Source organism: Macaca thibetana, chromosome 3 (genome assembly GCF_024542745.1).
Source record: "Macaca thibetana thibetana isolate TM-01 chromosome 3, ASM2454274v1, whole genome shotgun sequence".
In the NCBI taxonomy this organism is placed as follows: Eukaryota; Metazoa; Chordata; class Mammalia; order Primates; family Cercopithecidae; genus Macaca; species Macaca thibetana.
In genome coordinates this window covers 143309384-143336888 of record NC_065580.1, presented here as the reverse complement: position 1 = coordinate 143336888, position 27505 = coordinate 143309384, and the positions used below count along the sequence as shown (strand labels likewise).

The following is a 27505-nucleotide window of genomic DNA, read 5'->3' as shown; positions in this document are numbered from 1 at the left end:
CGCCCAGCCTTTCCCCCTGGCCTTCAGGACCAGCAAGGGCGGGACACCTGCTTGGCGCTGGCGCGCGGCCCCTTTAAGAGCACAGGGCGGGCCAGGAGGCGTCCGCGGTTGCCTGGAGACCAGAGCGGGATCTGGGACGCGGAGAGCCCTGCAACACCTCGCCCGAGCCCGGCGAGGTCTCTGGGCTCCTGGAGCGAGGTGAGCGCCCCAGGCCGCGGTCATGCGTAGCCGGGACAGCGGTGGCGACCGGGTCCTGCTCCTTCCCGGCCGGCCGGACTGACGCGGCCTCCCAGGAGCAGAGCACGTGCGTGATGGGCGAGGAGGGCCTAGGCCGGGCCGACCAGTGCAGGGAGCCCGTTCTTCCCGCCTCACCGTAGACAGGGGAGAGAGATGGCCTCTCCTTAAGCCCGGGAGAACAGAGGAAACATTAGGAAACACGCACTGAGAAACGAAATTGGCTTGATTTGTAGTTCACTTATTTGTAGGTCACTGACAGAGGACCGTAAACCTCGTAGTAAAGGCCTCTTTAAATTTAGAGGTGAGAGCAGCTTGGGCTAGGTGACCCAGGGGCGGCTTCGCTGAGACAGTGGTCGGGCGTGTGAAGGAGCAAGGTAGTGTTTGAAGGAAGAGAGAAAGCTTGGCCGGGCGCGGTGGCTCAGGCCTGTAATCCCAGCACTTTTGGGAGGCCGAGGTGGGAGGATCACCTGAGGTTAGGAGTTCGAGATTAGCCTGGCCAACATGGTGAAACCCCGTCTCTACTGAAAATACAAAAATTAGCCAGGAGTGGTGGCGGGCGCCTATAATCCCAGTTACTTGGGAGGCTAACGCAGAAGAATAACTTGAACCCGGGAGGCGGAGGTGGCAGTGAGCCGAGATCGCACCACTGCACTCCAGCCGGGGGACAGAGTGAGACCCTGTCTCAATAAATAAACAATGGAGGAAGAGAGAAGGCTGGAGGTGGGTTCAGCTAGAGGCTGGGGTGGCCAGAGGATGGCATCCAGGAAGAAGAGGGCAAGAAGGGCTCACTGCAGCCGTCGGGCCTATGAAAAGGGACGAGACCTGGCCTTCACCACATGGCTCACCTATGCATCCTGCTTGATGGACCAGGGTGCTTTCGGTGGGGCCAGATTAGGAAAGTCGTGAACTATGGCTTTGAAACCCTGCACCGCAGCTCATATGCCAGACAAGCCAAGATATGAGCTGGAAACGGAGCTCGAGCAGCGACGCACTGGAAATACAACTCAAGCAACGATGCGCTGGAAACACCACTCCAGCACACGGTTCCTTGCTTGTCTCGCATATGAGAGGCGCTCAATCGATGGCAGTGCTAGAGGGAGTAGGAAACCAATGATTTCAAGTTTGAAAACAGGAAAGGGACGAGATAATCACTCAATTTATTGACTTTACTCTGTACCCTGTACTTAGGGATTTTTCTGTGTGTCATCGATTTAATTCTTATGATACAAGGTACTGTTATTTCTATTTCTGAGACAGAGGAGATTAAGCAACTTGCTTTAGAACACAGCACTTGACCGAGCTCAGTGGCTCATTCCTGCAATCCTAGCACTTTGGGAGGAGAAGGTGGGAAGATTGCTTGAGGCCAGGAGTTCAAAACCAGCCTGGGAAAAACATAGCAAGACCCCCGTCTCAAAAAAAAAAGAAAGAAAGAAAGAAAGAAAACCAGCGGGGTGTGGTGGCTCACGCTTGTAACCCCAGCACTTTGGGAGGCCAAGGTGGGCAGATCACAAGGTTGGGAGTTCGAGACCAGCCTGGCCAATGCAGTGAAACCCCATCTCTACTAAAAATACAAAAATTAGCTGAGTGTGGTGGCAGGCGCCTGTAATCCCAGCTACTCAGGAGGCTGAAGCAGGAGAGTCGCTTGAATCCGGGAGGCGGAGGTTGCAGTGAGCTGAGATCCTGCCACTGCACTCCAGCCTGGATGACAGGGCTAGACTCTATCTCAAAACAACAACAACAACAACAACAACAAAACTCAAAAACACAGAACTGGGCCAGGCACCCACGCCCAGTGGCTCACGCCTATGATCCCAGCACTTTGGGAGGCCGAGGCAGGCGGATCACCAGGTCAGGAGATCGAGACCATCCTGGCTAACACGGTGAAACCCTGTCTCTACTAAAAATATGAAAGAAATCAGTCAGGCTTGGTGGCAAGTGTCTGTAGTCCCAGCTACTCAGGAGGCTGAGGCAGGAGAATGGCGTGAACCCAGGAGGCAGAGGTTGCAGTGAGCTGAGATCGCGCCACTGCACTCCAGCCTGGATGACAGAGTGAGACTCCGTCTCAAAACAACAACAACAACACAAAACCCACAGAACTGGTAATGGACAGTGCAGGACCCTGAATCCAGCTCTTGCACACTTTACAATGCTGACCTATAAGGAAAGGGTTTTTTTTTTAAGACAGAGTCTCGCTCTGTTGCCTAGGCTGGAGTGTAGTGGTGCAATCCCAGCTCACTGTAACCTCTGCCTCCTGGGTTCAAGTGATTCTCCTGCCTCAGCCTCCTAAGTAGCTGGGATTACAGGCATGTGCCACCACGCCTGGCTAATTTTTTGTATTTTTAGTAGAGACGGGGTTTCACCGTGTTAGCCAGGGTGGTCTTGATCTCCTGACCTCATGATCTGCCCACCTCCTAGAGGTTAAGTAGCCTTTTTCATGTGTAGGGATACCTTTCAAGAAACCATGCTAGACAATGGTTGCAACTTAAATAATTTTTAGGGCCAGGTGCAGTGGCTCACACCTATAATCCCAGCACTTTGGGAGGCTGAGACAGGCGGATTGCTTGAGCTCAGGAGTTCCAGACCAGCCGGGGCAACATAGCAAGACCCTGTCTCTAAAAAAAATTAGCCAGGTGTGGTGATGCATGCCTGTGGTCCCAGCTACTTGGGAGACTGAGGTGGAAGGATAGCCTGAGCCTTGGAGGTTGAGGCTGCAGTGAGCCGTGATTGTGCCACTGCACTCCAACCTGGGTGACAGAGTGAGACTCTGTCTCAAAAATAAAAAAATTTTGGAAACAACCAATGCAGTGTTGAGGTTATATATTTATAAACTGATGGTGCTTGAAACTTGTAATTATTATTATTTTTGAGACAGAGTCTTGCTCTGTTAGACTGGAGTGCAGTGGTGTGATCTCCCGACCTCCCAGGCTCAAGCAGTCCTCCCACCTGAGCCTGTCTCGTAGCTGGGACTACAGGCATGTGCCACCACGCCTGGCTAATTTATTTGTATTTTTTTTAGAGAGGGGGCGTCTCACTACGTTGCCTAGGCTGATCTCGACCTCCTGGACTCACATGATCCTCCCGCCTCGGCCTCCCCAAAGTGCTGAGATTGCAGGTGTGAGCCGCCATACCCGGCCGTGGTAACTAATTTTTCAGACTTTGGCAGGAGAATGATAATGACATTGTGTTGTAAAACTGAAATTTTAACTACAAATGAAAACCCCAAGTGTTTGGAGACGTAATTTTTATTTTTCAGATAAAACTCATCAGTGCTTTGAAACAAGCAGGTCTGAACCAAAGGAATCATTTGATTCAAGTAACCATTGGATCTTCCCAAGGCAATGGTGAAAGAAAAGAAAAAAGCAGACAAAAGAGGGGACAAGTCGGCCCGCTCTCCCTCATCTCTCTCTGATAATCTAGACTTTTCCAAACAAGATGGCAACACCACTAGGCAAGAGATGTCCCCAGCTGGCGTCCCGTTGCTGGGAATGCAGCTTAACGAAGTGAAACCCAAAAAAGACCCCCGAAACGTTCAGCAGAATGAAGATGCCACCCAATACGAAGAGTCCATTCTGACCAAACTCATCGTGGAGAGGTGATTTTAATGGGGGTGCCATAAGGTATCACACTGCCAGTCAGGTGGTGTATTTTATTTTATTTTGAGACGGAGTTTCACTCTGTCGTTCAGGCTGGCGTGCAGTGGTGCGATCTTGGCTCACTGCAACCTCCGCCTCCCATGTTCAAGCAATTCTCCTGCCTCAGCCTCCTGAGTAGCTGAGATTAGCCCGCCACCACACCCAGCTAATTTTTGTACTCTTAGTAGAGACGGGGTTTTACCATGTTGGCCAGGCTGGTCTCGAACTCCTGACCTCAGGTAAGCCACCTGCTTCAGCCTCCCAAAGTGCTGGGATTACAGACATCATCTGTGCCTGGCCTGAAGGTAATTTTATGTATTTAAAAAAATTATTGGGCTGGGCATGGTGGCTCAAGCCTGTAATCCCAGCACTTTGGGAGGCCGAGACGGGCGGATCACGAGATCAAGAAATCGAGACCATCCTGGCTAACACGGTGAAACCCCGTCTCTACTAAAAAATACAAAAAAACTAGCCGGGTGTGTTGGCGGGCACCTGTAGTCCCAGCTACTTGGGAGGCTGAGGCAGGAGAATGGTGTAAACCCAGGAGGCGGAGCTTGCAGTGAGCTGAGATCCGGCCACTGCACTCCAGCCTGGGTGACAGAGCGAGACTCCGTCTCAAAAAAAAAAAAATTATTGTATTTTAGATTTAGGGGGTTACATGTGTAGGTTACAAGGGCATGTTGTGTGATGCTAAGATTTGGGCTTCTAGTAAGCTCATCACTCAAGTGGCAAACGTAGAGCCCCATGGTGTATATATAGAGAGAGAGAGTTTATTGTGGTGAAACATATATAACAAAATGTACTATCTTAATTATTTTAAGTGTGCAATTCAATGGCATTAAGTACATTCACAGTGTTGTACAACCATCTATTAAATAGTAACTCCAGGCCAGGTCCAGTGGTTCAAGCCTGTAATCCAAGCACTTTGGGAGGCTGAGGCGGGCGGATCACTTGAGGTCAGGAGTTTGAGACCAGCCTGGCCAACATGGTGAAACCCCCTCTCTACTGAAAACACAATAATTAGCTGGGCATGGTGACATGCGCCTGTCATCCCAGCTACTCAGGAGACTGAGGCAGGAGAATCACTTGAACCCGGGAGGTGGAGGTTGCAGTGAGCCGAGATCACACCACTGTACTCCAGCCTGAATGACAGAGTGAAACTCCGACTCAAAATAAAACCCAAAAAAACAAAACAAAACAAAAAACCCCGAACTCCTTCATTCCTCATCCCACCTTCGAACCCCTGGTGACCTATTCCACTTTTTTTTTTTTTTTTTTTTTTTTTTTTTTTTTTTTTTTTAGTAGAGACGGGGTTTCACCGTGTTAGCCAGGATGGTCTCGATCTCCTGACCTCGTGATCCGCCCGTCTCGGCCTCCCAAAGTGCTGGGATTACAGGCTTGAGCCACCGCTATTCCACTTTCTAGCTGTGTGTGTGTGTATATATATATATATATATATTTTTTTTTTTTTTCGACTTCATTCTTCCCATTACGTAGTTATATATTTTAACCCACTGTCACCTGGGTGTATTCACATTGTTCATTACCTTGAATTCCCTTTATTTCTCTGTAGCTATGAAGGGGAGAAGGTTCGTGGGCTGTACGAGGGAAAAGGCTTCGCAGTCTTTCAAGGCGGTTGTACCTATCGTGTGAGTTGCGCATTTGAGAACCTGCAGGAGGGGGAGGAAGGTGTGGGGTGATGGTCGGAGATTTGCAAATCTTCAGTAAAATCCACTGATTTTGGAAATTGGAAGCTCTTCATGCTGATTTTATTCTGAACCCTGATTACCTATTTAAGGTAAAAATAATGCTCAGTATAATACAAGTTATTTTAGATTTGTTTCTTTTCCTGATTATTTTATTTTATTATTTCTTGAGACAGGGTCTCACTGTCACCCAAGCTGGAGTGCAGTGGCACAGTCATAGCTCATTGTGGCCTTGACCTCTCAGAGTCAAACGATCCTCCCTCCTCAGCCTCTTAAATAGCTGGGACTACAGGTGTGCGCTACCACGCCTGGCTAATTAATTTTTTTTTTTTTTTTTTTTGGTAGAGACAAGGACTTGCTGTGTTGCCAGGGCTGGTCTTGAACTCCTGGGCACAAGTGATCCTCCTGCCTCAGACTCCTAAAGTGCTGGGATTGCACGTGTGAGCCCCCACACCCAGTTGAGAACATATTTTTGTAGCTGAGGTCATCCTTAGGTCATGAAGATGAGGACCTCTTAGATCCTTTTTAGAGAAGGATGGATCCCAGTGTGGAGCCAGCTCAAAGTAGGACTCAGTAGGACGCAGCTGCTGCTGAGTGCGCAGACAAGCATCTTCACACACGAGAAACTGGGATAAGGCAGCTGTGGGAGACCATCATCAGCGGCCGGCCAGGCGCGGTGGCTCCTGCCTATAATCCCAGCACTTTGGGAGGCCAAGGTGGGCGCGTTGCTTGAGCTCAGGATTTCAAGACCAGCCTGGCCAACACGGTGAAATCCCATCTCTACAAAAAATACAAAAACTAGCTGGGCATGGTGGTGGATGCCTGTAGTCCCAGCTACTCGGGAGGCTGAAGTGGGAGGATTGCTGGAGCCTGGGAGGTCGAGGCTGCAGTGAGCTATGATCACACCACTGCACTCCAGCCTGGGTGACAGAACCAGACCCTATGTTAAAGATATATATATATGTCAGTTGCATTCCAAGCGTTTGTCATTGCTTTGTTTTGTTTTGAAGGGTATGTTTTCAGAAGGACTCATGCATGGACAAGGGACTTATATTTGGGCCGATGGATTAAAATACGAGGTGAGGCATATAACCAGTTATAGTTCTAAACTGTGATTGTTGGATGGAACAATCAGTTTCCCACAATTGAACAGCCTGTTTTCGTAGATGTAATTCAGCATATGGGTTAAGAGAAATTCACAGAACCAGAGGATCTAGTAACTCATGATTACACCGGACCCAGGAGGAATTGTTATTGGTTTCATTTGTGTGTTTTAGAGGTATTCCACGCCTTCTCAGCACAGAGAGCACACAAACATGTATGCAGCTTGTCCTACCTCTTTTTTTTTTTTTTTTTTTTTGGAGACAGGGTCTTGCTCTGTTGCCCAGGCTGGAGTACAGTGGTGCAATCATGACTCACAGCAGCCTGGACCTTCTGTAGCCTGTCTTGCTTTTCACACACACACAGTTTAGTACACACTCTCTTTGGCACATTTACTTAGTTAGTCTGACATGGGGTCTTGTTCTGTCACCCAGGCTGAAGTACAGTGGTGAGATCATGACTCACGGCAGCCTCAAACTCCCAGGCCCAAGCGATCCTCTTGGCTCAGCCTGCTGAGTAGCTGAGACTACAGGTGTGCTCCACGGTGCCCGGCTAATTTATTTTTACTTTTTTTTTTTTTTGTAGAGACAGGGTCTTGCTGTGTTGCCCAGGCTGGTCTTGAACTCCTGGGCTTAAGCGATTCTCCCACCTCAGCCTCCCAAACTGTTGGGGATTATAGGCGTGAGCCACCGCACCTGGCCTGTACCTTTAATTTTGAGATGAAACCATATCCATGGATGCAGATCTGTTTTTACTGGCTGCGTGTATTCCATTATGTGGCGTTCATTTCACCTGTCTTGCGGGGTTGAGGAGAATGTGTATTTTTAAACTGATTGCAAGGACCAAATTGTTCTCCAAGGGATTGTACCAGTCTCAATTCCCACCCACAAACTGAGTGAGCGCCTGAAATGCTATTCTAAAATTCCCAAATGCAGAGTTGCTAACAGATGGTGTTTATAAATGGTAATGATGACATTTAAAACACATGCGCATAATGCACTTATTCAAATAACACCCAGGCAATGATGGAGTCAAGTTTGGGCAGGGAAGCCAACTGCAGCTGGGCGGTGAGAGGAGCAGGGAGAGAGAGGGAGGGACTGGCCCTCACTGGCGGGGCGAGGAGGATCTCCAAGTTCCAGGGGAGCCTGAGGATTGGGCCCCCACCTTGGATTCATGCCAGCTCCCTTCCCATGCAACAGCGACTGACATGCAAGGTTTCTGGTCCTTATTTTATTCTATTTATTTTATTTTATTTTTGAGACAGAGTCTTGCTCTGTCGCCCAGGCTGGAGTGCAGTGGCGGGATCTCGGTTCACCGCAACCTCCACCTCCTGGGTTCAAGCAATTCTCCTGCCTCAGCCTCCAGAGTAGCTGGGATTACAGACATGCGCCACCACGCCGGGCTAATTTTTGTATTTTTAGTAGAGACAGGGTTTCGCCATGTTGGCCAGGCTGGTCTCAAACCCCTGACTTCAGGTGATCTGCCCACCTCAGCCTCCCAAAGTGCAGGGATTACAGGCGTGAGCCACCGCACCGGGCCAATTTCTGGTCTTTAAATGGCGATTTACCAAGAACCCCCCTGTGCCTCATTGTCTCGGGAAACTCTCGGCAGGTGGGGAGGTCGTTTTTTGCAGGCTCAGATCCCCACTCCAGCCCAGTCGGGGGCTTCTGGGCAGGACTTGGGGGTCTCCTAGAAGCATCCTCAGAGAGAGGCCGGCTGGCCTCATGGGTCCTGGCTAGTGGTCAGGCCAGGCTGTGCTGCCCCTTTTCTCTGCTGACTTGGCTGCATCCAGGGACTTCGGGTTCCTGGAAGAGGACCCGACGCTGCTGCGTGGTGTGCAGGTGCTGCCTGCTGCCCACTCAGACGTCCTGGGCAGAGCGGGTTCCCTAGCAGGTGCCCCTGGGGCAGGCTGTTGACTGACTTGTTTACAGAATATTTTGATGACCTGTGGCAGAAAGAGGGATTGTCTGACCGGGCGCGGTGGCTCATGCCTGTAATCCCAGCACTTTGGGAGGCCAAGGCAGGTGGATCACCTGAGGTCAGGAGTTTGAGACCAGCCTGGCCAATATGGTGAAACCCCGTCTCTACTAAAAATACAAAAATGTGCTGCGCGTGGTGGTGGGCGCCTGTAATCCCAGCTACTCGGGAGGCTGAGGTGGCAGAATTGCTTAAACCTGGGAGGCAGAGTTTGCAGTGAGCCGAGACTGCACCATCGCACTCAGCCTGGGCAACAAGAGCAATCCTCCCCCTTGGGGGGAAAAAAAAAAAAGGAAAAAGAAAGAGGGACTTCCCCAGTCATCACTAAGCCTGGAGGGAACAGTGAATTCACCTCCTTCGAGCGGGGTTTTTTGTTTTTTTTTTTCTCAATTAGACACAGGATCTTGCTCTGTCGCCCAGGCTGGAATGCAGTGGTCATAGTTCACTGCAGCCTTAACCTCCTGGGCTCAACAGATCCTCTCACCTCAGCACCCCCAAAGTGCTGGGATTATAGGCGTGCACCACTGCACCTTGGTGGCACGCACCTGTAGTCCCAGCTACTTGGGAGGCCAAGGTGGGAGGATCACTTGAGGCTGGGAGTTTGAGACCAGACCAGCCTGGGCAACATAGAGTAACCCCATCTCCACAAAATATTTAAAAATTAGTGAGGCTTGTGGCACACACACACCTGTAGTCTCAGCTATTTGGGGGGCGTGGTGGGAGGATCACTTGAGCCCGGGAGGTCGAGGCTGCAGTGAGCTGTGATTGTGCCGCTGCACTCCAACCTAGGTGACAGAGTGAGACCCTGTCTCAAAAAAAAAAAAGCCAGGCATGATGGCTCACGCCTGTTAATCCCAGCACTTTGGGAGGCTGAGGCGGCTGGAACACCTGAGGTCAGGAGTTCGAGACCAGCCTGGCCAACATGGCAAAACCCCATCTGTAATAAGAATACAAAAAAATTAGCAGGGCGTGGTGGTGGGCGCCTGTAATCTCAGCTACTTGAGAGGCTGAGGCAGGAGAATTGCTTGAACCTGGGAGACAGAGGTTGCAGTGAGCCGAGATGGCGCCATTGCACTCCAGCCTGGGCAACAGAGTGAGACTCTGTCTCAAAAATAAAAACAAAAACAAATTAAATAAATAAAATATTTTTCTAGAGACAGGGTCTCCCTAGGTTGCCCAGGCTGGCCTCAAATTCCTGGCCTCAAGCAATCCTCCCACCTCGGTCTCCCAGAGTGCTCTGATTTACAGGCGTAAGCCACTGCGCCCTGCCAAGGTGAGTTCTAAGATTCTGAAGTTCCCTGGGTCAGGATTGGAAGCCAGCACTTTCCAACGTCACCTGCTCGCTCCTTCGAGCTCGGTCGACCTGCAACCTCCCAGATACTTCCACCTGCCTGAACTTCCACCCAGTGGTTGGGTGGGATGAGAGGATGGGAAATGCAGACAAGGAAGAGAGAGAATGCGAGGGGGATGTTCAGTGCGTGTCCACAGGAGAGGCAAGAACAGAGTCAGAGGTCAGGCAGCTCCTGGAACCGCCCACAGGACTAGGGATTCTCGCCCCCGCCCCCAGCGCTTCCTTCTGTCACCCCATGGCCGCTCTGCTTCAGGGCGACTTTGTGAAGAACGTCCCGATGAACCACGGCGTGTACACGTGGCCGGACGGCAGCATGTACGAAGGAGAAGTGGTCAACGGCATGAGGAACGGGTTCGGGATGTTCAAGTGCAGCACCCAGCCCGTGTCCTACATCGGCCACTGGTGCAATGGCAGGCGGCACGGGAAGGTGGGCGGGGCGGCCCCATGGAGGACGGGGGGGGGGGGGGGGGGGGGGGGGGGGGGGGGGGGGGGGGGGGGGGGGGGAGGGGGGGGGGCGGGGCAGAAAGGGGGGGGCAGAAAGGGGGGGGTGGGGTGGCCATGTGGAGGGCAGGGGAGGGGCTGGGCGGCCACATGGAGAGAGAAGGGGGTAGGGGCTAGCGGCACTGTCCAGGGCATATTCACTTTTTGTTTATTGAGGTGAAATTCACATCGTGTAAATTAAGCATTTTATTATTATTATTTTTTTTTTTTTTTTTTTTTTGAGACGGAGTCTGTGGCCCAGGCTGGCGTGCAGTGGCGCCATCTCGGCTCACTGCAACCTCCGCCTCCTGGGTTCAAGCAATTCTGCTGCCTCAGCCTCCCGAGTTGCTGGGACTGCAGGTGTGCACCACCACGCCCAGCTAGTTTTTGTATTTTTAGTAGAGACGGGATTTTGCCATGTTGGCCAGGATGGTCTCAAACTCCTGACCTCAAGTGATCCACCCACCTCGGCCTCCCAAAGTGCTGGGATTACAGGCGTGCGCCACTGTGCCTGGACATATGCAGGCTTTAATAGGCTATTTATTGAGTTGTGTTGTTGTTTTGTGTGTGTGTGTGTGTGTGTGTGTGTGTGTTTTAGCTTACAGCATATTGCTTGAGACATATTGGAGGGATTGGGCACGGTGACTTCCAGACAGCAGCATCTGAATGGCTGTTTATTGAGTTGTGTTGTGTGTGTGTGTGTGTGTGTGTGTGTTAGCTTACACAGATTGCTTGAAACATATTGGAGGGACTGGGCACGGTGACTTCCAGACAGCAGCATCTGAATGGCTGCAGGAAGGAATGAGTTTGCCTGATCATGAGAGAGAAGATAGAAAAATTCTCTCTCTGTTTCTGTCTCTCACACACACAGATAAACCTGTGAAAAAGCCTTTTGAGGCTTTTCAGTGTAGATCAAACAAAGGGTACACTATGCTCACTTACACTTGGAGGCAGTAAAATGAATAGGATGTCCAAATGGGTAAAACAATAATGGTTCTGGTGCCTAGGAGAGAGTGACCTTCCGTTACATGGAAGGCTCAACTGTTCACTCCAAGTGGCAACAGACAGGATTTCTTTAGGTACTTAATTGACTGATAGTTACTGGATATAATGAATAGACTTGAATGTGATGAGTGCAGTCATTCTGTGCCTTAATATGACACTTTTTATTTTATTTTATTTTATTTTGAGGCGGAGTCTTGCTCTATTGCCCAGGCTAGAGTGCAGTGGCACGATCTGGGCTCACTGCAACCTCTGTCTCCCAGGTTCAAGTGATTCTCCTGCCTCAGCCTCCCAAGTAGGTGGATTACAGGCGTGTGCCACTACACCCGGCTAATTTTTGTATTTTTAGTAGAGACTGGGTTTCACCATGTTGGCCAGACAGATCTCGAACTCCTGACCTTGTGATCCGCCCACCTTGGCCTCCCAAAGTGCTGGGATTACAGACATGAGCCACTGTGCCTGGCCAATAAGGCACTTTATTAAGGAGAAATTGATTTGTGACATTATCTCATTTCCCCTTGTGTAGCAGTTTTACCATTTTCTTGACAGCAAAACAGAAAAATAACAGGATATATGTCTTGCTTACATATGGCATTGGCCTCTGTGTAGGTTCTAGTTTTTAAGTTGATATCCTTACATTTGACAAAGCGTTTGTGTCGTGAGGTTTGATGGTTATAAAGATGACATTATTTGTTTCAGGGCTCCATTTATTACAATCAAGAGGGTACGTGTTGGTACGAGGGAGACTGGGTGCAAAACATCAAAAAGGGCTGGGGAATAAGATGGTAGGTATGACCATGGCCGTGCTTGGGGTGTGGGCAAAGAAGTGTTTGTGGGCCCAAATAATGTTCACTTCAGATATTTAAAAGTAAGGTGCAAAAGTTGCACAGAACATTTTCTCTCTAAGCAGAGTGGATTTTTTTTTTTTTTTTTTTTTTTTGAGACGCAGTCTCGCTCTGTCACCCAGGCTGGAGTGCAGTGGTGCCATCTCGGCTTACTGCAACCTCCACCTTCTGGGGTTAAGCAATTCTCCTGCCATGATCGCACCACCGCGCTCCAGCCTGAGTGACACAGTGAGATCCCATCTCAAAAACTGGCCAAGTATTAACTAATCATGATACAATAGGGAATTATTAAAAGATTTTAAAAACCTGGCTCTTACCCACTTTGTCACCTTATTAAATAGTCAGAAGGTTTAATAAAGTGACTCATTCTGCTCCCTTAGGACCTCATGCCTACCTATCTATCTATCTATCGATCTATCTATCTGCCTACCTATCTGTCTATTTATTTGACAGTCTCTGTTGCCCAGGCTCGAGTGCAGTGGCATGATCTTGGCTCATTGCAACCTCCACCTTCTGAGTTCAAGCGATTCTCCTGCCTCAGCCTCCCGAGCAGCTGGGATTACAGGTGCCCACCACCATGCCCAGCTAATTTTTGTTTTTTGTTTTTGTTTTCGAGATGGAGTTTCGGTGTTGTTGCCCAGGCTGGAGTGCAGTGGTGCAATCTCAGCTCACGGCAACCTCCACTTCCTGGGTTCAAGCGATTCTCCTGCCTTAGCCTCCCGAGTAGCTGGGATTACAAGCATGCACCACCACACCTGGTTAATTTTGTATTTTTAGGATAGATTGGGTTTCTCCTTATTAGTCAGGTTGGTCTCAAACTCCTGACCTCAGGTGATTCTCTAGCCTCGGCCTCCCAAAGTGCTGGGATTCCAGGCGTGAGCCACCGCGCCCAGCCTGAATTTAAATACAGAGAAGATTGTATAGGTACAAGGGGTAGATTTCTTCAAAGGAGCTCAAGGGGAGTGTTTAAAAGAATGTCTTAAAGGTAAACGTTGTGTAGGAGGTAACTGATTGCTTTTCTTCGGTTTCTTTCATCCTAGTTATAAATCTGGAAATATATACGAAGGCCAGTGGGAAGACAACATGCGCCACGGGGAGGGGAGGATGAGGTGGCTGACCGCCAACGAAGAGTACACCGGGCGGTGGGAAAGGGGCCTCCAGGTACGCCCGGGCGGGGGAGCAGTTTATACCCAGAGGCAGACGCTCCACCGATTCTCAACACATGTATTATGTCTTTTTTTTTTTTTTTTTTTGAGATGGAGTCTGTCTCTCTGTCACCCAGGCTGGAGTGCAGTGGCGCAATCTCAGCTCACTGCAGCCTCCACCTCCCAGGTTCAAGCAGTTCTCCTGCCTCAGCCTCTGGAGTAGCTGAGATTACAGGCACCCGCCACCAAGGACAGCTAATTTTTTTTTTTTTTTTTTTTTGTATTTTTAGTAGAGATGGGGTTTTACCATGTTGGCCAGGCTGGTTTCGAACTCCGACCTCAAGTGATCCGCCTGCCTCGGCTTCCCAGAGTGCTAGGATTACAGGCGTGAGCCACTGCGCCCAGTCTGCTTGTTTGTTTTTAGAGACAGAGTCTTGCTCTGTTGCCCAGGCTGGACTGCAGTGGTGCAGTCATGGCTCTCTACCTCCCTGGCTCAAGCGATCCTCCCACTTCAGCCTCGCCTGTAGCTGAGACTACAGAAGTGCCCACGGCCACTGTGCCTGGGTAATTAAAAAATAATTTTTTTTTTTTTGTAGAAACGGATTCTTACTTTATTACACAGGGTGGTCTTGAACTCCTGGGCTCAAGTGATCCTCCTACCTCTGCCTCTCAAAGCGCTGGGATTACAGGCATGAGCCACAGCACGCAGCCCAACTTGTATCTTTAGAAAGTAAAAATTTAGGCTGGGCGCAGTGGCTCACAGGTGTAATCCCAGCACGTTGGGAGACCACTTGAGGATTGAGGCCAGGAGTTTAATACCAGCCTGGGCGATATGGTAAAACTCCATCTCTACTAAAAATACAAAAATTAGCCGGGAGTGGTGGCTGGTGCTTATAGTCCTGGCTACTTGGGAGGCTGAGGTGGGAGGATCACCTGAGTCTTGGAGGTTGAGGCTGCAGTGAGCCAAGACTGTGCCGTCATACTCCAGCCTGGGTGATGGAGTGAGACCCTTTCTCAAAAAATAAAAATATATAAAAGCAAATAAACCCCAAAATTTAAAATAACAGTGAAACCCGTCATGATCAAGCCAGGCACTTTATATACACTTATCTTCACTTTTTAGTAGAGATGGGGTTTCACCATGTTGGCTAGGCTGGTCTCGAACTCCTTTGTATCTAAGCTGAGGGGCAGGTGTTATTTCTGTTTTACGGATGAGGAACTTACAGGGCTTAAATCATCTGCCTTAGTTCGAAAGACTCGTTAATAAGCAGCTGAGCTGAAATTGAACCCAAGTCTGTGCGGCTCCAGAGTCCAAGTTCTTTGCCTTTTCCAGTTTTCATTGTATTTATCCTAATTTTGAGGGGATTCGGGTAAAGACAGAAACTGCTTTGCGCATGTCTCATGGCCGTCTGCTTTCTTTCCAGAATGGCTTTGGAACACACACGTGGTTTCTAAAGAGAATCCCCAGTTCCCAGTATCCCTTGAGAAATGAATACATAGGGGAGTTTGTAAACGGACATCGTCACGGACGTGGCAAGTTTTATTACGCCAGTGGAGCCGTGTATGACGGAGAATGGGTTTCCAACAAGAAACATGGCACGGTGAGTACAGACCTGGGAAGATCCCATTTCAAACAATGATGGAAAGCCATTGAAATGCTGTAAAGCCATTGACATGTCCCAGTATAATTGCAGATTTGTCTATTTCTGCTTTTGGTTCTGTCAGTTTCGCTTCATATATTTGAAGTTTGTTGTTCGGGGCACACACGTGGAGGGTCATTATGCATTGGTGCTCTGGCTCTTTTGATCATCACGTAATTTCCTATTAACCCTGCTAATTTTCTTTCTTTCTGAGACGCAGTCTTGCTCTGTTGCCCAGGCTGGAGTACAGTGGTGTGATCTCAGCTCACTACAACCTCCGCTTCCCGGGTTCAAGTGATTCTCCTTCCTCAGCCTTATGAATAGCTGGGATTACAGGTGCGGGCCACCACGCCCGGCTAATTTTTGTATTTTTATTAGAGACAGGGTTTCGTCATGTTGGCCAGGCTGGTCTCGAACTCCTGGCCTCAAGTGATCGGCCCACCTCAGCCTCCCAGAGTGCTGGGATTACAGGTGTGAGCCACCACACCTGGCCAACCCTGGTAACTTTTATTTCTCTGAGGTCTATTTTGTCTGTGGTAAATATAGGCACTCTAGATTTCTTTTTGATTGTGGTAAAGTACACATAAGATTTGCCGTCTTAATTTCTAAGTGCACAGTCCAGTGGCATCAAATACATTCGCATTGTTGTGCAACCATCACCATCTATCTACAGAACTCTTTTAGACAAAAGGCATGTCATTCTCTATTAAATTGCATTATCTATTTTGTATAGGATAACTTACTGTTTTGCTAAGGTGATTACATGACTCTTTTTTTCTTTTTGACAGAGTTTTACTCTGTCACCCAGGCTGGAGTGCAGTGGCGCGATCTCGGCTCACTGCAACCTCTGCTTCCCAGGTTTAATCGATTCTTGTGCCTCAGCCACTCGAGTAGCTGGGACTACAGGTGTGCACCACCACACTCAGCTCATTTTTTTTTTTTTTTTTAAAGTAGTGACGCAGGTTTTACCATGTTGGCCAAGCTGGTCTCAAACTCCTGGCCTCAAACAATCCTCCTGCCTCAGCCTCCCAAAGTGCTGGGATTATAGGCATGAGCCACTGTGCCTGGCAAAATAGTTTCAGTGGTCATTGATTTCCTGCGTATTTAGTGGTTATTTAGTTTTTGGTGGGTGTGTGTGTGTGTGCATGTGTGTGTGTGTATGTATGATGGTGGTTTGGTTTGCAAGTAACAGACAGTCTAGTGTTGTCTGCCATGTATAATACAGAATACTGTAGGCTTCAGCAACTCATTGCTGTCAGAATTTCTATTCCATTTATCCATAGTATCTCCCACCATGTCACTTTCGCCCTTGTGTTTTTCCTCCCTCATGATTGCAAGTCGGCTGCTGTGGTTCCAGCCTTCACATCCGCATACCATACTAAGTAGAAGAAAAGGAGGAACTTTTGATAGAAGCTCTCTAAAAGGGTCTTTCGTTTCACAGAGCCAAACAGGGTCATTTGCCCACTTCTGAATCAGTAACTGACTATTGACCTGGGTTTGACAAATCTCAGGGAGTCTTGGCCGGGCATGGTGGCTCACGCCTGTAATCCCAGCACTTTGGGAGGCCAAGGTGAACAGATCACTTGAAGTCAGGAGTTCAAGACCAGCCTGGCCAACATGGTGAAACCCCATCTCTACTAAAATTACAAAAATTAGCCAGGTGTGGTGGCGGGCACCTGTAATCCCAGCCTCTTGGGAGACTGAGGAAGGAGAATAGCTTGAACCCAGGAGGTGGAGGTTACAGTGAGCCAAGATTGTGCTACTGCACTCCAGCCTGGGTGACAGCGAGGCTCCGTCTCACAAAAAAAAAAAAAAAAAAAAATCAGGGAGCCTCTATTGTATGATGGGCATTCTGCTGGTCACTAGCCTAGTTTAATAAGACACATTCTGTGGCCTAGAGGTGCTTAAAGTTGGAGAAAGATTGTGGGGGAGATAGATAGAGGGGAGGAGGAGGAATAGAAGGAGGAGGAAGAGAGAGAACTTATACAGTGCATGAGACCCAGGAGCCTGACTGTATGTGGAGTAAGTGCGTATTTTCAAAACAAGTGAAAAGCTCCAAAACCTTGAAAAAACTATCAATGTACATTTACTCACGTTTCCCTTCCCTTTCCCTTCCTTTTCCCTTCCCTTTCCCTTCCCTTTCCCTTCCCTTTCCCTTCCCTTTCCCTTCCCTTTCCCTTCCCTTTCCCTTCCCTTTCCCTTCCCTTTCCCTTCCCTTTCCCTTCCTTTTCCCTTCCCTTTCCCTTCCCTTTCCCTTCCCTTTTCTTTCCCTTTCCCTTCCTTTTCCCTTCCCTTTCCTTTCCTTTCCTTATTTCCTTTTTTGAGGCAGACTCTCTGTCACCCACACTGGAGTGCAGTGGTGCAATCTTGGCTCCTCCGCCTCCTGGATTCAAGCGATTCTCCTATCTCAGCCTCCTGAGTAGCTGGGACTACAGTACACGCCACCACGCCTGGCTAATTTTTGTATTTTTAGTAGCGATGGGGTTTCACCATGTTGGCCAGTCTGATCTCGAACTCCTGACCTTGTGATCCGCCTGCCTCAGCCCCCCAAAGTGCTGGGATTACAGGTGTGAGCCACCATACCCAGCCTTACCAGTGTTTTTCTAAGAAAACTTTTCCTAAACTGCACAAAGTTGTTTTTCTGTCTGCAGGGCCGATTAACTTTCAAGAACGGGCGTGTGTATGAAGGCACATTCTCCAATGACCACATAGCAGGGTTTCCAGATCTTGAAGTTGAATTCATCGGCTGCCTGGACCTGTCTTCAGGAGTTGCCCAAAGATTGTCCAGGAGTGCTGGTAGGAAGCATTCACCTGTTGAAATAAAATTCATCTGTTTCTATCCATGGTGTCCACTCGTGAAAATACACTGAACACTTCAGAAAACAGAAGTCCCCTGTGAGCAACTCCCTTTAAAAAAAAAAATTTGGCCAGGCGCGGTGGCTCAAGCCTGTAATCCCAGCACTTTGGGAGGCCGAGACAGGCAGATCACGAGGTCAGGAGATCGAGACCATCCTGGCTAACACGGTGAAACCCTATCTCTACTAAAAATACAAAACACTAGCTGGACGAGGTGGCGGGTGCCTGTAGTCCCAGCTACTCAGGAGGCTGAGGCAGGAGAATGGCGTAAACCCGGGAAGTGGAGCTTGCAGTGAGCTGAGATCCGGCCACTGCACTCCAGCCTGGGCGACAGAGCGACACTGCATCTCAAAAAAAAAAAAAAATTTGAGGCAAAGTCTTGCTCTGTCACTACGGCCTCAGACTCCTGGGCTCCAGTGATCCTCCCACTTCAGCCTCACCTATAGCCCGGGAATACAGATGTGCACCACCATGCCTAGCTAATCTTTTTTTTTTTTTTTTTTTTTTTTTTTTTTTTGAGATGGAGTCTTGCTCTGTCGCCCAGGCTGGAGTGCAGTGGTGCAATCTCGGCTCACTGCAATCTCCGCCTCCTGGGTTCAAGCGATTCTCCTGCCTCAGCAACCTGAATAGTTGGCGTTATAGGTGCGTGCCACCATGCTTGGCTAATTTTTGTAATTTTATTAGAGACAGGGTTTTACCATGTTGGCCAGGGTGGTATCTGACTCCTGACCTCGTGATCTGCCTGCCTTGGCCTCCCAAAGTGCTGGGATTACAGGTGTGAGCCACCGCACCTGGCCATGCCTACCTAATTTTTAAACTTTTTGTAGAGGCACGGTCTCACTATGTTGCCCAGGCTGATTCAAACTCCTGTCCTCAATCAATCCTCCTGCCTCGGCCTCCCAAAGTGTTGAGATTACAGCTGTAAGCCATTGTGCCTGGCTTGCAACTGCTTTTAAAAAAATGTTTTTTAAGAGACAGGATCTCACTCTTTTGCCAAGGTTGGAGTGCAGTGGTGTGATCATAGCTCACTGCAACCTTAACCTCCCATTTAGGCTTCCCAAAGTGCTGGGATTACAGGCATGAGCCACTGTGCCCAGCCTGCATTCTTAGTAGGTTTTTGGAATATTCTTGTATCACATTTTGGTAGAAAATCATTGTGACATAACATTAAGAAATTTTAACATTGCTTTTCATAATTATCTCCAAGGATGGGTACAGTGGCCCATGCCTATAATCCCAGCACTTTGGGAGGCCAAGGCAGGCGGATCACTTGGGCTCAGGAGTTTGAGACCAGCCTGGGCAACGTGGTGAAACGCTGTGTCTACAAAAAGTACAAAAATGAGCTGGGCCGTGATGGTGCATGTCTGTAATCCCAGCTACTCAGGAGGCTGAGGCGGGAGGATCGCTTGAGCCTGGGAGGCAGAGGTTGCAGTGAGCTGAGATCATGCCACTGCACTCCAGCCTGGGTGACAGAGTGAGGCCCTGTCTCAAAACAAAACAAAACAAAAAAACACCAAACAAACCGTAATTATCCCCTGTATTTGCCTGCCTTCATTAGAACTGATCAGAAAGCTTGATGGCAGTGAAAGTCATTCTGTGTTGGGGTCGAGCATCGAGCTGGATCTAAATTTGCTCCTGGACATGTACCCTGAGGCAGCCCGACCTGAAGAAAAGAAGCAGGTAAAATCTTTTTTATTGGTATCAATTGCATCCTGGGGTAATATAGCTGGTGACTGCTGTCACGTGTTGAATGTCTTTTTTTTTTTTTTTTTTTGGATACTGAGTTTTGCTCTGTCGCCCAGGTTGGAGTGCTATGGCGCAATCTTGGCTGACTGCCACCTCTGTCTCCCGGGTCCAAGCAATTCCCCCACTGCAGCCTCCCGAGTAGCTGGGATTACAGGCATGCGCCACCACACCTGGCTATTTTTTTGTATTTTGGTAGAGACGGGGTTTCACTATATTGGCCAGGCTGGTCTGGAACCCCTGACCTCAGGTGATCCGCCTGCCTCAGCCTCCCAAAGTGCTGGGATGATGGGTGTGAGCCACCACGCCCAGCCTAGAACAGTGCTTTAGATCGGGCAGACGATACATGTTTATTCAATTGAACTGCGTTTTCAAAAGCAGGAATTAATGCTCAGCGTAACAGATGCCTGAAGCCATCCCAGCAGGGCTTCCTGTCTCCCTTGGGACCCCGAATCTTGTTTTTCGCGTTCTCTGAGTGTCTCATTGAAGAGGGTAGGGCAGGGGTGAGTGGTTCTGGAGAACAGGATGCTGTGCGGAGGGCAGGGCTGCCTGTGTGGGGAATTTGGAGCAGCTTAAGGGCGTGAAGGGTCTGGCGAAAATCCTAAAAGGTGAAATGTGACAGAGAGGGAGGTGAGTAAAGCAACCAGCATGAATATTGCTGCTTTTTTTTTTTTTTTTTTTTTGAGATGGAGTTTCCCTCTTGTTGCCCAGGCTGGAGTGCAATGGCATGATCTCGGCTTTTGGGTTCAAGCAATTCTCCTGAGTAGCTGGAATTACAGGCACGCACCACCACGCCTAGCTATTTTTTGTATTTTTAGTAGAGATGGAGTTTCACCATGTTGCCCAAGCTGGTCTCCAACTCCTGACCTCAGGTGATCCTTCCGCCTCGGCCTCCCAAAGTGCTGGGATTACAGGCGTGAGCCACCGCACATGGCGGAATTTTACTTCTTTCAGACTTTCAGCCCTACATGTGATGTGAGTTGCATGTTTCGTACATGCTGTTGATCAGGCTGAGGGATTCCTTTCTATTCCTAATTTGCTGAGGGTGCTTATCATGAATGGATGTTAAATTCTGTGAAATGCTTCAGCTGATAGAATCATTTGGTTCTTCTCCAGTCTGTCAATAGTGTGAATTACATTGATTGATTTTTCAAATGTAAACCAACTTTGCAATTCTAGGCTAAACCCTACTTGGTGTTGCTGTATTATCTTTTTTTTTTTTTTTTTCTTTTCGAGATAGGGTCTTGCTCTGTCACCCTGGCTGGAGTGAAGTGGTGCGATCTCAGCTCACTGCAGTCTTGACCTTCTGGGCTCGAGCAATCCTCCCGCCTCAGCTTCCTGAGTAGCTGGGACTATATGGGCACTCGCCACGGTGCCTGGTTAATTTCTTTAATTTTTAATTTTCAGTCGAGACACGGTCTCACTGTGTTGCACAGGCTGGTCTCGAGTTCCCAGGCTCAAGCGATCCTCCTGCCTTGGCCTCACAAGGTGCTGGGATGACAGGCATGAGCCAGCACGCATGGCTACTATTCTTTATATATGGCTGGATTCCACTTACTTTGTTGAGGATTTTTGCACATGTGTTGATGAGGAATAAGGATCTGCAGACAGTAGAATTTTGTTGCCGCCACTGAGAGCGGAAGCCAGCACATGCCGTGTGAAAGGAAGTCTGTTTTCCAGATAACTTGTTTGTTTTGTTTTGTTTTTACTGTTGGTCGGAGATGGCATTTTATTGACCAAGGCGGGTGGGTGGAAAGAATAAAATGCTTCTTGGCCGGGCACCGTGGCTCATGCCTATAATTGTAACACTTTGGGAGGCCGAGGCAGGCGGATCGCCTGAGGTCAGGAGTTCAAGAGCAGACTGGCCAATATGGTGAAACCCCATGTCTACCAAAATACAAAAACTAGCCGGGCATGGTGGTGTGCACCTGTAATCACAGCTCCTCTGGAGACTGAGGCATGAGAATCGCCTGAACCCAGAAGGCAGAGGTTGCAGTGAGCCAAGATCTTGCCACTGCATTCCAGCCTGGGTGACAGAGCGAGACTCCATCTCGTAACAAAACAAAAAAACACTTCTTAAGTCCTTACAGTGGAAAGAGCTAAATGCCATTACTTTACTTGTATTATCGCATTTAATGTAGGACACAGGTGTTGTGTCTTTTGTTCTTTTTTAATTTTTTTTTTTTTTTGAGACAGAGTCTTGCTCGCCCGCTAATTTTTTGTATTTTTAGTGGAAACGGGATTTCACCCTGTTAGCCAGGATGGTCTCGATCTCCTGACCTCGTGATCCGCCTGCCTCAGCCTCCCAAAGTGCTGAGATTACAAGTGTGAGCCACCGTGCCTGGCTGTTCTTTTTATAATTTTTAAATTTTATTTATTTATTTTGAGACAGAGTCTCACTCTTGATGCCCAGGCTGGAGTGCAGTGATGTGATCTTGGCTCACTGCAACCTCCTCCTCCCGGGTTCAAGCAATTCTCCTGACTCAGCCTCCTGAGTAGCTGGTGTTATAGGTGCCCGCCACCATGCCCGGCTAATTTTGTATTTTTGGTAGAGATGGGGTTTCACCATGTTGGCCAGGCTGGTCTGGAACTCCTGACCTCAGGTGATCTGCCTCGGCCTCCCAAAGTGCTGGGATTATAGGCGTGAGCCACCGTGCCTGGCCGTCTTTTGTTCTTAATCCACGCATGACTTTCTTCCTTTCAGGTAGAATATGCTGTGTTAAGAAATATTACAGAATTAAGAAGAATCTACAGCTTTTATAGCAGCCTGGGATGCGACCACTCTCTGGATAATACCTTTCTGATGACAAAGCTTCACTTCTGGAGATTTCTAAAAGATTGCAAATTTCATCACCACAGACTAACTCTTGCTGATATGGACAGGATATTAAGTGGTGAGTATTCCAGATCCTTCACAACTTTTGGTTTAAAGCAGGGGTGCAGGCTGGGTGCAGCGGCTCATGCCTGTAATCCCAGCACTTTGGGAGGCCAAGGCAGGCGGATCACAAGGTCAGGAGTTCGAGACCAGCCTGACCAACGTGGTGAAACCCCATCTCTACTAAAAGATACAAAAAATTGTCCAGGCATGGTGGTGCATGCCTGTAATCCCAGCCATTTAGGAGGCTGAGGTGGGAGGATCGCTTGGACCCAGGAGGCGGAGGTTGCAGTGAGCCAAGATCACGACATTTCACTCCAGCCTGGGCGACAGGGCAAGACTCCATCACACACACACACACACAAAAGGCAGGGGTCCCCAACCCCCAGGCCATGGATCAGTACTGGTCCGTGGCCTGTTAGGAAACTGTGCACAGTGGAAGGTGAGCCGTGGGCAAGCAAGTGAACCTTCATCTGTTTTTTTTGTTTTCTTTTGTTTTGAGACAGAGTTTCATTCTTGTTGCCCAGGCTGGGGTGCAGTGGCAGGATCTCGGCTCACCACAACCTCCGCCTCCTGGGTTCAAGTGATCTCCTGCCTCAGCCTCCATAGTAGCCGGGATTACAGGCATGTGCCACCATGCCCAGCTAATTTTTGTGTTTTTTAGTAGAAATGGGGTTTTTCCATGTTGGTTAGGCTGGTCTCAAACTCCTGACCTCAGATGATCTGCCCGCCTCGGCCTCCAAAAGTGCTGGGATTACAAGCATGAGCCACCGCGCCTGGCCTACCTTCATCTGTTTTTACAGCCATTCCCCATCGCTGGCATTACCTCCTGCAGATCAGCAGGGCGTTAAGATTCTCACAGGAGCGCAAATCCTCCTGTGAACTGGCACGCGAGGGATGGAGGTTCACGCTCCTTAGGAGAATCTAGTGCCTGATGATCTGTCGCTGTCTCCCGTCACCCCTAGTTGTAGGAAAACAAGCTCAGGCTCCCACTGAGTCTATATGATGGTGAGTTGTAGAATTGTTTCATTATGTATTACAGTGTCATCGTAATCGAAATAAAGTGTGCAGTAATTCGAATGCGCTTGAATCATCCTGAAACCAGTAGTCCCCCCACCCCTTCCCACCATTCATGGAAAAATTGTCTTCCACGAAATCGGTCCCTGGTGCCAAAAAGGCTGGGGATCGCTGGTTTAAAGGACAGTATGACAGTGTCACCTGGAAAGCAGTTGGAAATGCGGAGGAAGTGGTGAAGGCCCAGGTTGGGAGAAGAGTGTTCCAGTAATCAGCACGTGGTCTTGTTCCCCCCGTGATTACAAGGTACTTGAAGAGACAGTCTCGTGACGTAACAGCAACAGTACGAGGTCACCTACAAAAGCAAGGCCAGCCATGCATGGTCCCAGGGTGAAATCCAGTCCGCCCCGGTTCCCCTAAATCATGCTGTACTGGAACACAGACATGCCCATTTGCTCACATGTTTGTGGCTGCTTTACCCCAAAGCACCACCGCGGAGGGGTTGTGGTGTAGACTGTCTGGTCCACCAAGCCTAAAATACTTACTCTCCGGCCCTTTACAGAAAGTTTGCCTCCCTCTCTCCCCCCGACCACCGATCTACAGTGAAAAAGCACTGACTTGTCAGGTCAGAGATGGGGAGACAGCCAGGCCTCGCGGCGCACGCCTGTAATCCCAGCTCTTTGGAAGGCCGAGGTGGATCACTTGAGTCCAGGAGTTTGAGACCAGCCTGGCCAATGTGGTGAAACTCCGTCTCTACTAAAAACACAAAAATTAGCCAGGTGTGGTGGTTCATGCCTGTATTCCCAGCTACTTAGTGGGAGGCTGAGGCAGGAGTAGAATCGCTTGAGCCTAGGAGGTGGAGGTTGCAGTGAGCCAAGATTTCCATCCTCGGTGACAGAGTGAGACTGTCTCAACAACCAAAAAAAAAAAAAAGAAAAGGCTGGGCGCAGTGGTTTACGCCTGTAATCAGCACTTTGGGAGGCTGAAGTGGGCAGACCATGAGGTCAGGAGTTCGAGACCATCCTGGCTAACACGGTGAAACCCGTACTAAAAATACAAAAAATTAGCCGGGTGTGGTGGTACATGCCTGTAGTCCCAGCTACTCGGGAGGCTGAGGCAGAAGAATCGCTTGAACTCGCAAGGCGGAGGTTGCAGTGAGCCGAGATTGCGCCACTGCACTCAGGCCTGGGAAACAGAGTGAGACTCTGTTCTCAAAAAAAAAAAAAAAAAAGAAATGAGGAGAATCAGCAATGGCTTGGAAGAGCCTAGAAAAGGCTCTAAGTAGTCTTAGGATTGGTCTTGATTTCAAATTAGGAAATTGATGTGATAAATTTTAACAACTTTGGAAGTTTGACTTCTTTCAGCCAAATTCTGGGAGGCAGAGCTGCAAGCTTCAAATTATCCACTTGAAAAATAAAGTATTAGAAAAAATGCCCATTTACGTCAAAGTTTAGTGTTTGAAACATACTTAAAATCCATTTAGAATTAGCAGCATTCATCAGATTGTGTCTCAGACTACTCTGGAAAACATTGGGACAAGATACCTCATCTTGTAAAGGAACCAGGTTGATTTTTTTTTTTTTTTAGACGAAGTCTCGCTCTGTTGCCCGGGCTGGAGTACAGTGACTCAATCTTGGCTCACTGTAAGTCCTGCCTCCTGGGTTCCAGCAATTCTCCTGCCTCAGTCTCCCGAGTAGCTGGGATTACAGGTGCACACCACCACACCTGGCTAATTTTTTGTATTTTTGGTAGAGACAGGGTTTCACCATGTTGCCCAGGCTGGTCTTAAACTCCTGACCTCAGGCAATTTGCCTGCTTCAGCTTCCCAAAGTACTGGGATTACAGGTGTGAGCCACTGTGCCTGGCTTTTATGGAGTTTTAAATTTTTAGTTGGATGCTTATACATGTTCAGAGCATTTTGAAATAAGTACTCTCTCATATTCAGTTCCTCAAATTGTATACCAGGAACAAATAAAATGGAAGCTTCTAGCAAATATCAGACATCCTCTCCAATTTTCTTATTTTAGCCAACAATGACATACCAGTTGAAGAAATTCATTCTCCATTTACAACAATACTTCTGAGAACATTTTTGAATCACCTCCTGCGTTTGGCGTACCACATTTATCACGAAGAATTCCAGTAAGTACTATTTCTGGACCCTCATTGGGGGACGGAGCACAGCTAAGTTGTACTATTGTCATAATGCCTTCTTTTCTTCAGCAGTCATTTTAATTTTTTTGGAGACAGAGTCTTGCTCTGTTGCCCAGGCTGGAATGCAATGGCACAATCATGGCTCACTGCAACCTCTGCCTCCCAGGTTCAAGCAATTCTTCTGCCTCAGGCTCCTGAGTAGCTGGGATGACAGGAGTGTGCCACCATGCCTGGCTAATGTTTTTGTTGTTGTATTTTTAGTAGAGATGGGGTTTCACCATGTTGGCCAGGCTGGTTTCGAACTCCTGACCTCAGGCGATCCACCTGCCTCAGCCTCTCAAAGTGCTGAGATTACAGACGTGAGCCACTGTGCCCAGCCTCAGCAGTCTCTTTTTTTTTTTTTAACATACCCTTGAAATGAAGGACTCAGAACACAACCTTTCCACAAATATTAACCGCAAAGCCATGAGATACTTGATCAAAACTTTGAAAACCCTTCATATTTGAATCTGTTCAATACTGCAAATGTCTCTTGGGGTTTTTAATGCAGAAACAAATAGTCACAACCAACTCTTCTTTCTTATGTCAGAATTTCTTGTCTTTCTTACAGCAAAAGTGGTTTTATATCTTTTTTCAAAAAAACTTTTATTTATGTATTTATTTTTTTGAGATGGAGTCTTGCTCTGTCACCCAGGCTGGAGTGCAGTGGCGCAATCTCGGCTCACTGCAACCTCCACCTCCCGGGTTCCAGTGATTCTCCTGCCTCAGCCTCCCAAATAGCTGGGATTACAGGTGTCTGCCACCAAGCCCAGCTAATTTTTTGTATTTTTAGTGGAGATGGGGTTTCACCATGTTGGCCAGGCTGGTCTTGAACTCCTGACCTCAAGTGATTCGCCTGCCTTGGCCTCCCAAAATGCTGGGATTACAGGTGTGAGCCACTGACTCCAGCCTTCCCTTTCTATACTCTATACATTAGAAGCAAAGTATTAAGTCTAGCCTGTGCTCAAGGAGAAGGGAATTTCCCTCTTTTAGAGAAGTAATTATCGTATCTTTTGATCGTTATCACAGAAAGAGAAGCCCATCACTTTTCTTGTGTTTTACAAAACTGATGACTGAGAACATTCATCCAAATGCCTGCCAGATAAAAGGTAAATACAAAACCAACAGGATTCTATTTACTGCCCCATTTTTTTTTCTCAAAATATAAATCTGGGCTGGGCGCAGTGGCTCACTCTTGCAATCCCAGCAGTTTGGGAGGCCGAGGCGGGTGGACCACCTGAGGTCAAGGAGTTCAAGACCAGCCTGGCCAACATGGCAAAACCCTGTCTCTACTAAAAACACAAAAAATTAGCCGGGCGTGGTGGTCCATGCCTGTAATCCCAGCTACTCGGGAGGCTGAGGCAGGAGAATCGCTTGAGCCTGGCGGGCGGAGGTTGCAGTGAGCCAAGATCGTGCCACAGCACTGCAGCCTGAGCAACAGCAAGACTCTGTCTCGGAAAAAAACAAAAACAATAGGATTGTATTTACCGCTATTTTTTTTCTCAAAATATAAATCTGTAATCATTTTTCGAACATTGTATTTTTAGGCAATTTATTCCGTGAGCAACAGCGGACGCTCTACTCTATGAATTACATGAATAAATGCTGGGAGATTTATCTAGCTTACTGCAGACCCCACGCAGCGCCTCCCCACGAGCCTACGATGAAGATGAGACACTTCCTCTGGATGCTGAAAGTAACCACCTAA

At 48.5% G+C, this 27505-nt stretch overlaps 2 protein-coding genes across 2 annotated transcripts in view; one reads left to right on the top strand and one right to left on the bottom strand.

The window, feature by feature from the left end:
* Window positions 1-27505, bottom strand: part of AIMP2 (aminoacyl tRNA synthetase complex interacting multifunctional protein 2) — a 344265-nt gene that overhangs the window by 55805 nt on the left and 260955 nt on the right. The window lies entirely within an intron of this gene.
* On the top strand, window positions 115-27505 carry RSPH10B (radial spoke head 10 homolog B). The gene is made up of 14 exons (XM_050784861.1): window positions 115-198; window positions 3254-3829; window positions 5443-5518; window positions 6586-6654; window positions 10258-10431; window positions 12186-12271; window positions 13372-13492; window positions 14901-15077; window positions 17768-17912; window positions 19531-19652; window positions 22420-22609; window positions 25632-25746; window positions 26827-26906; window positions 27345-27505. Exons 2-14 carry the CDS (start codon window positions 3576-3578, stop codon window positions 27503-27505), a joined length of 1770 nt encoding a protein of 589 aa, XP_050640818.1. The 5' UTR covers window positions 115-198; window positions 3254-3575.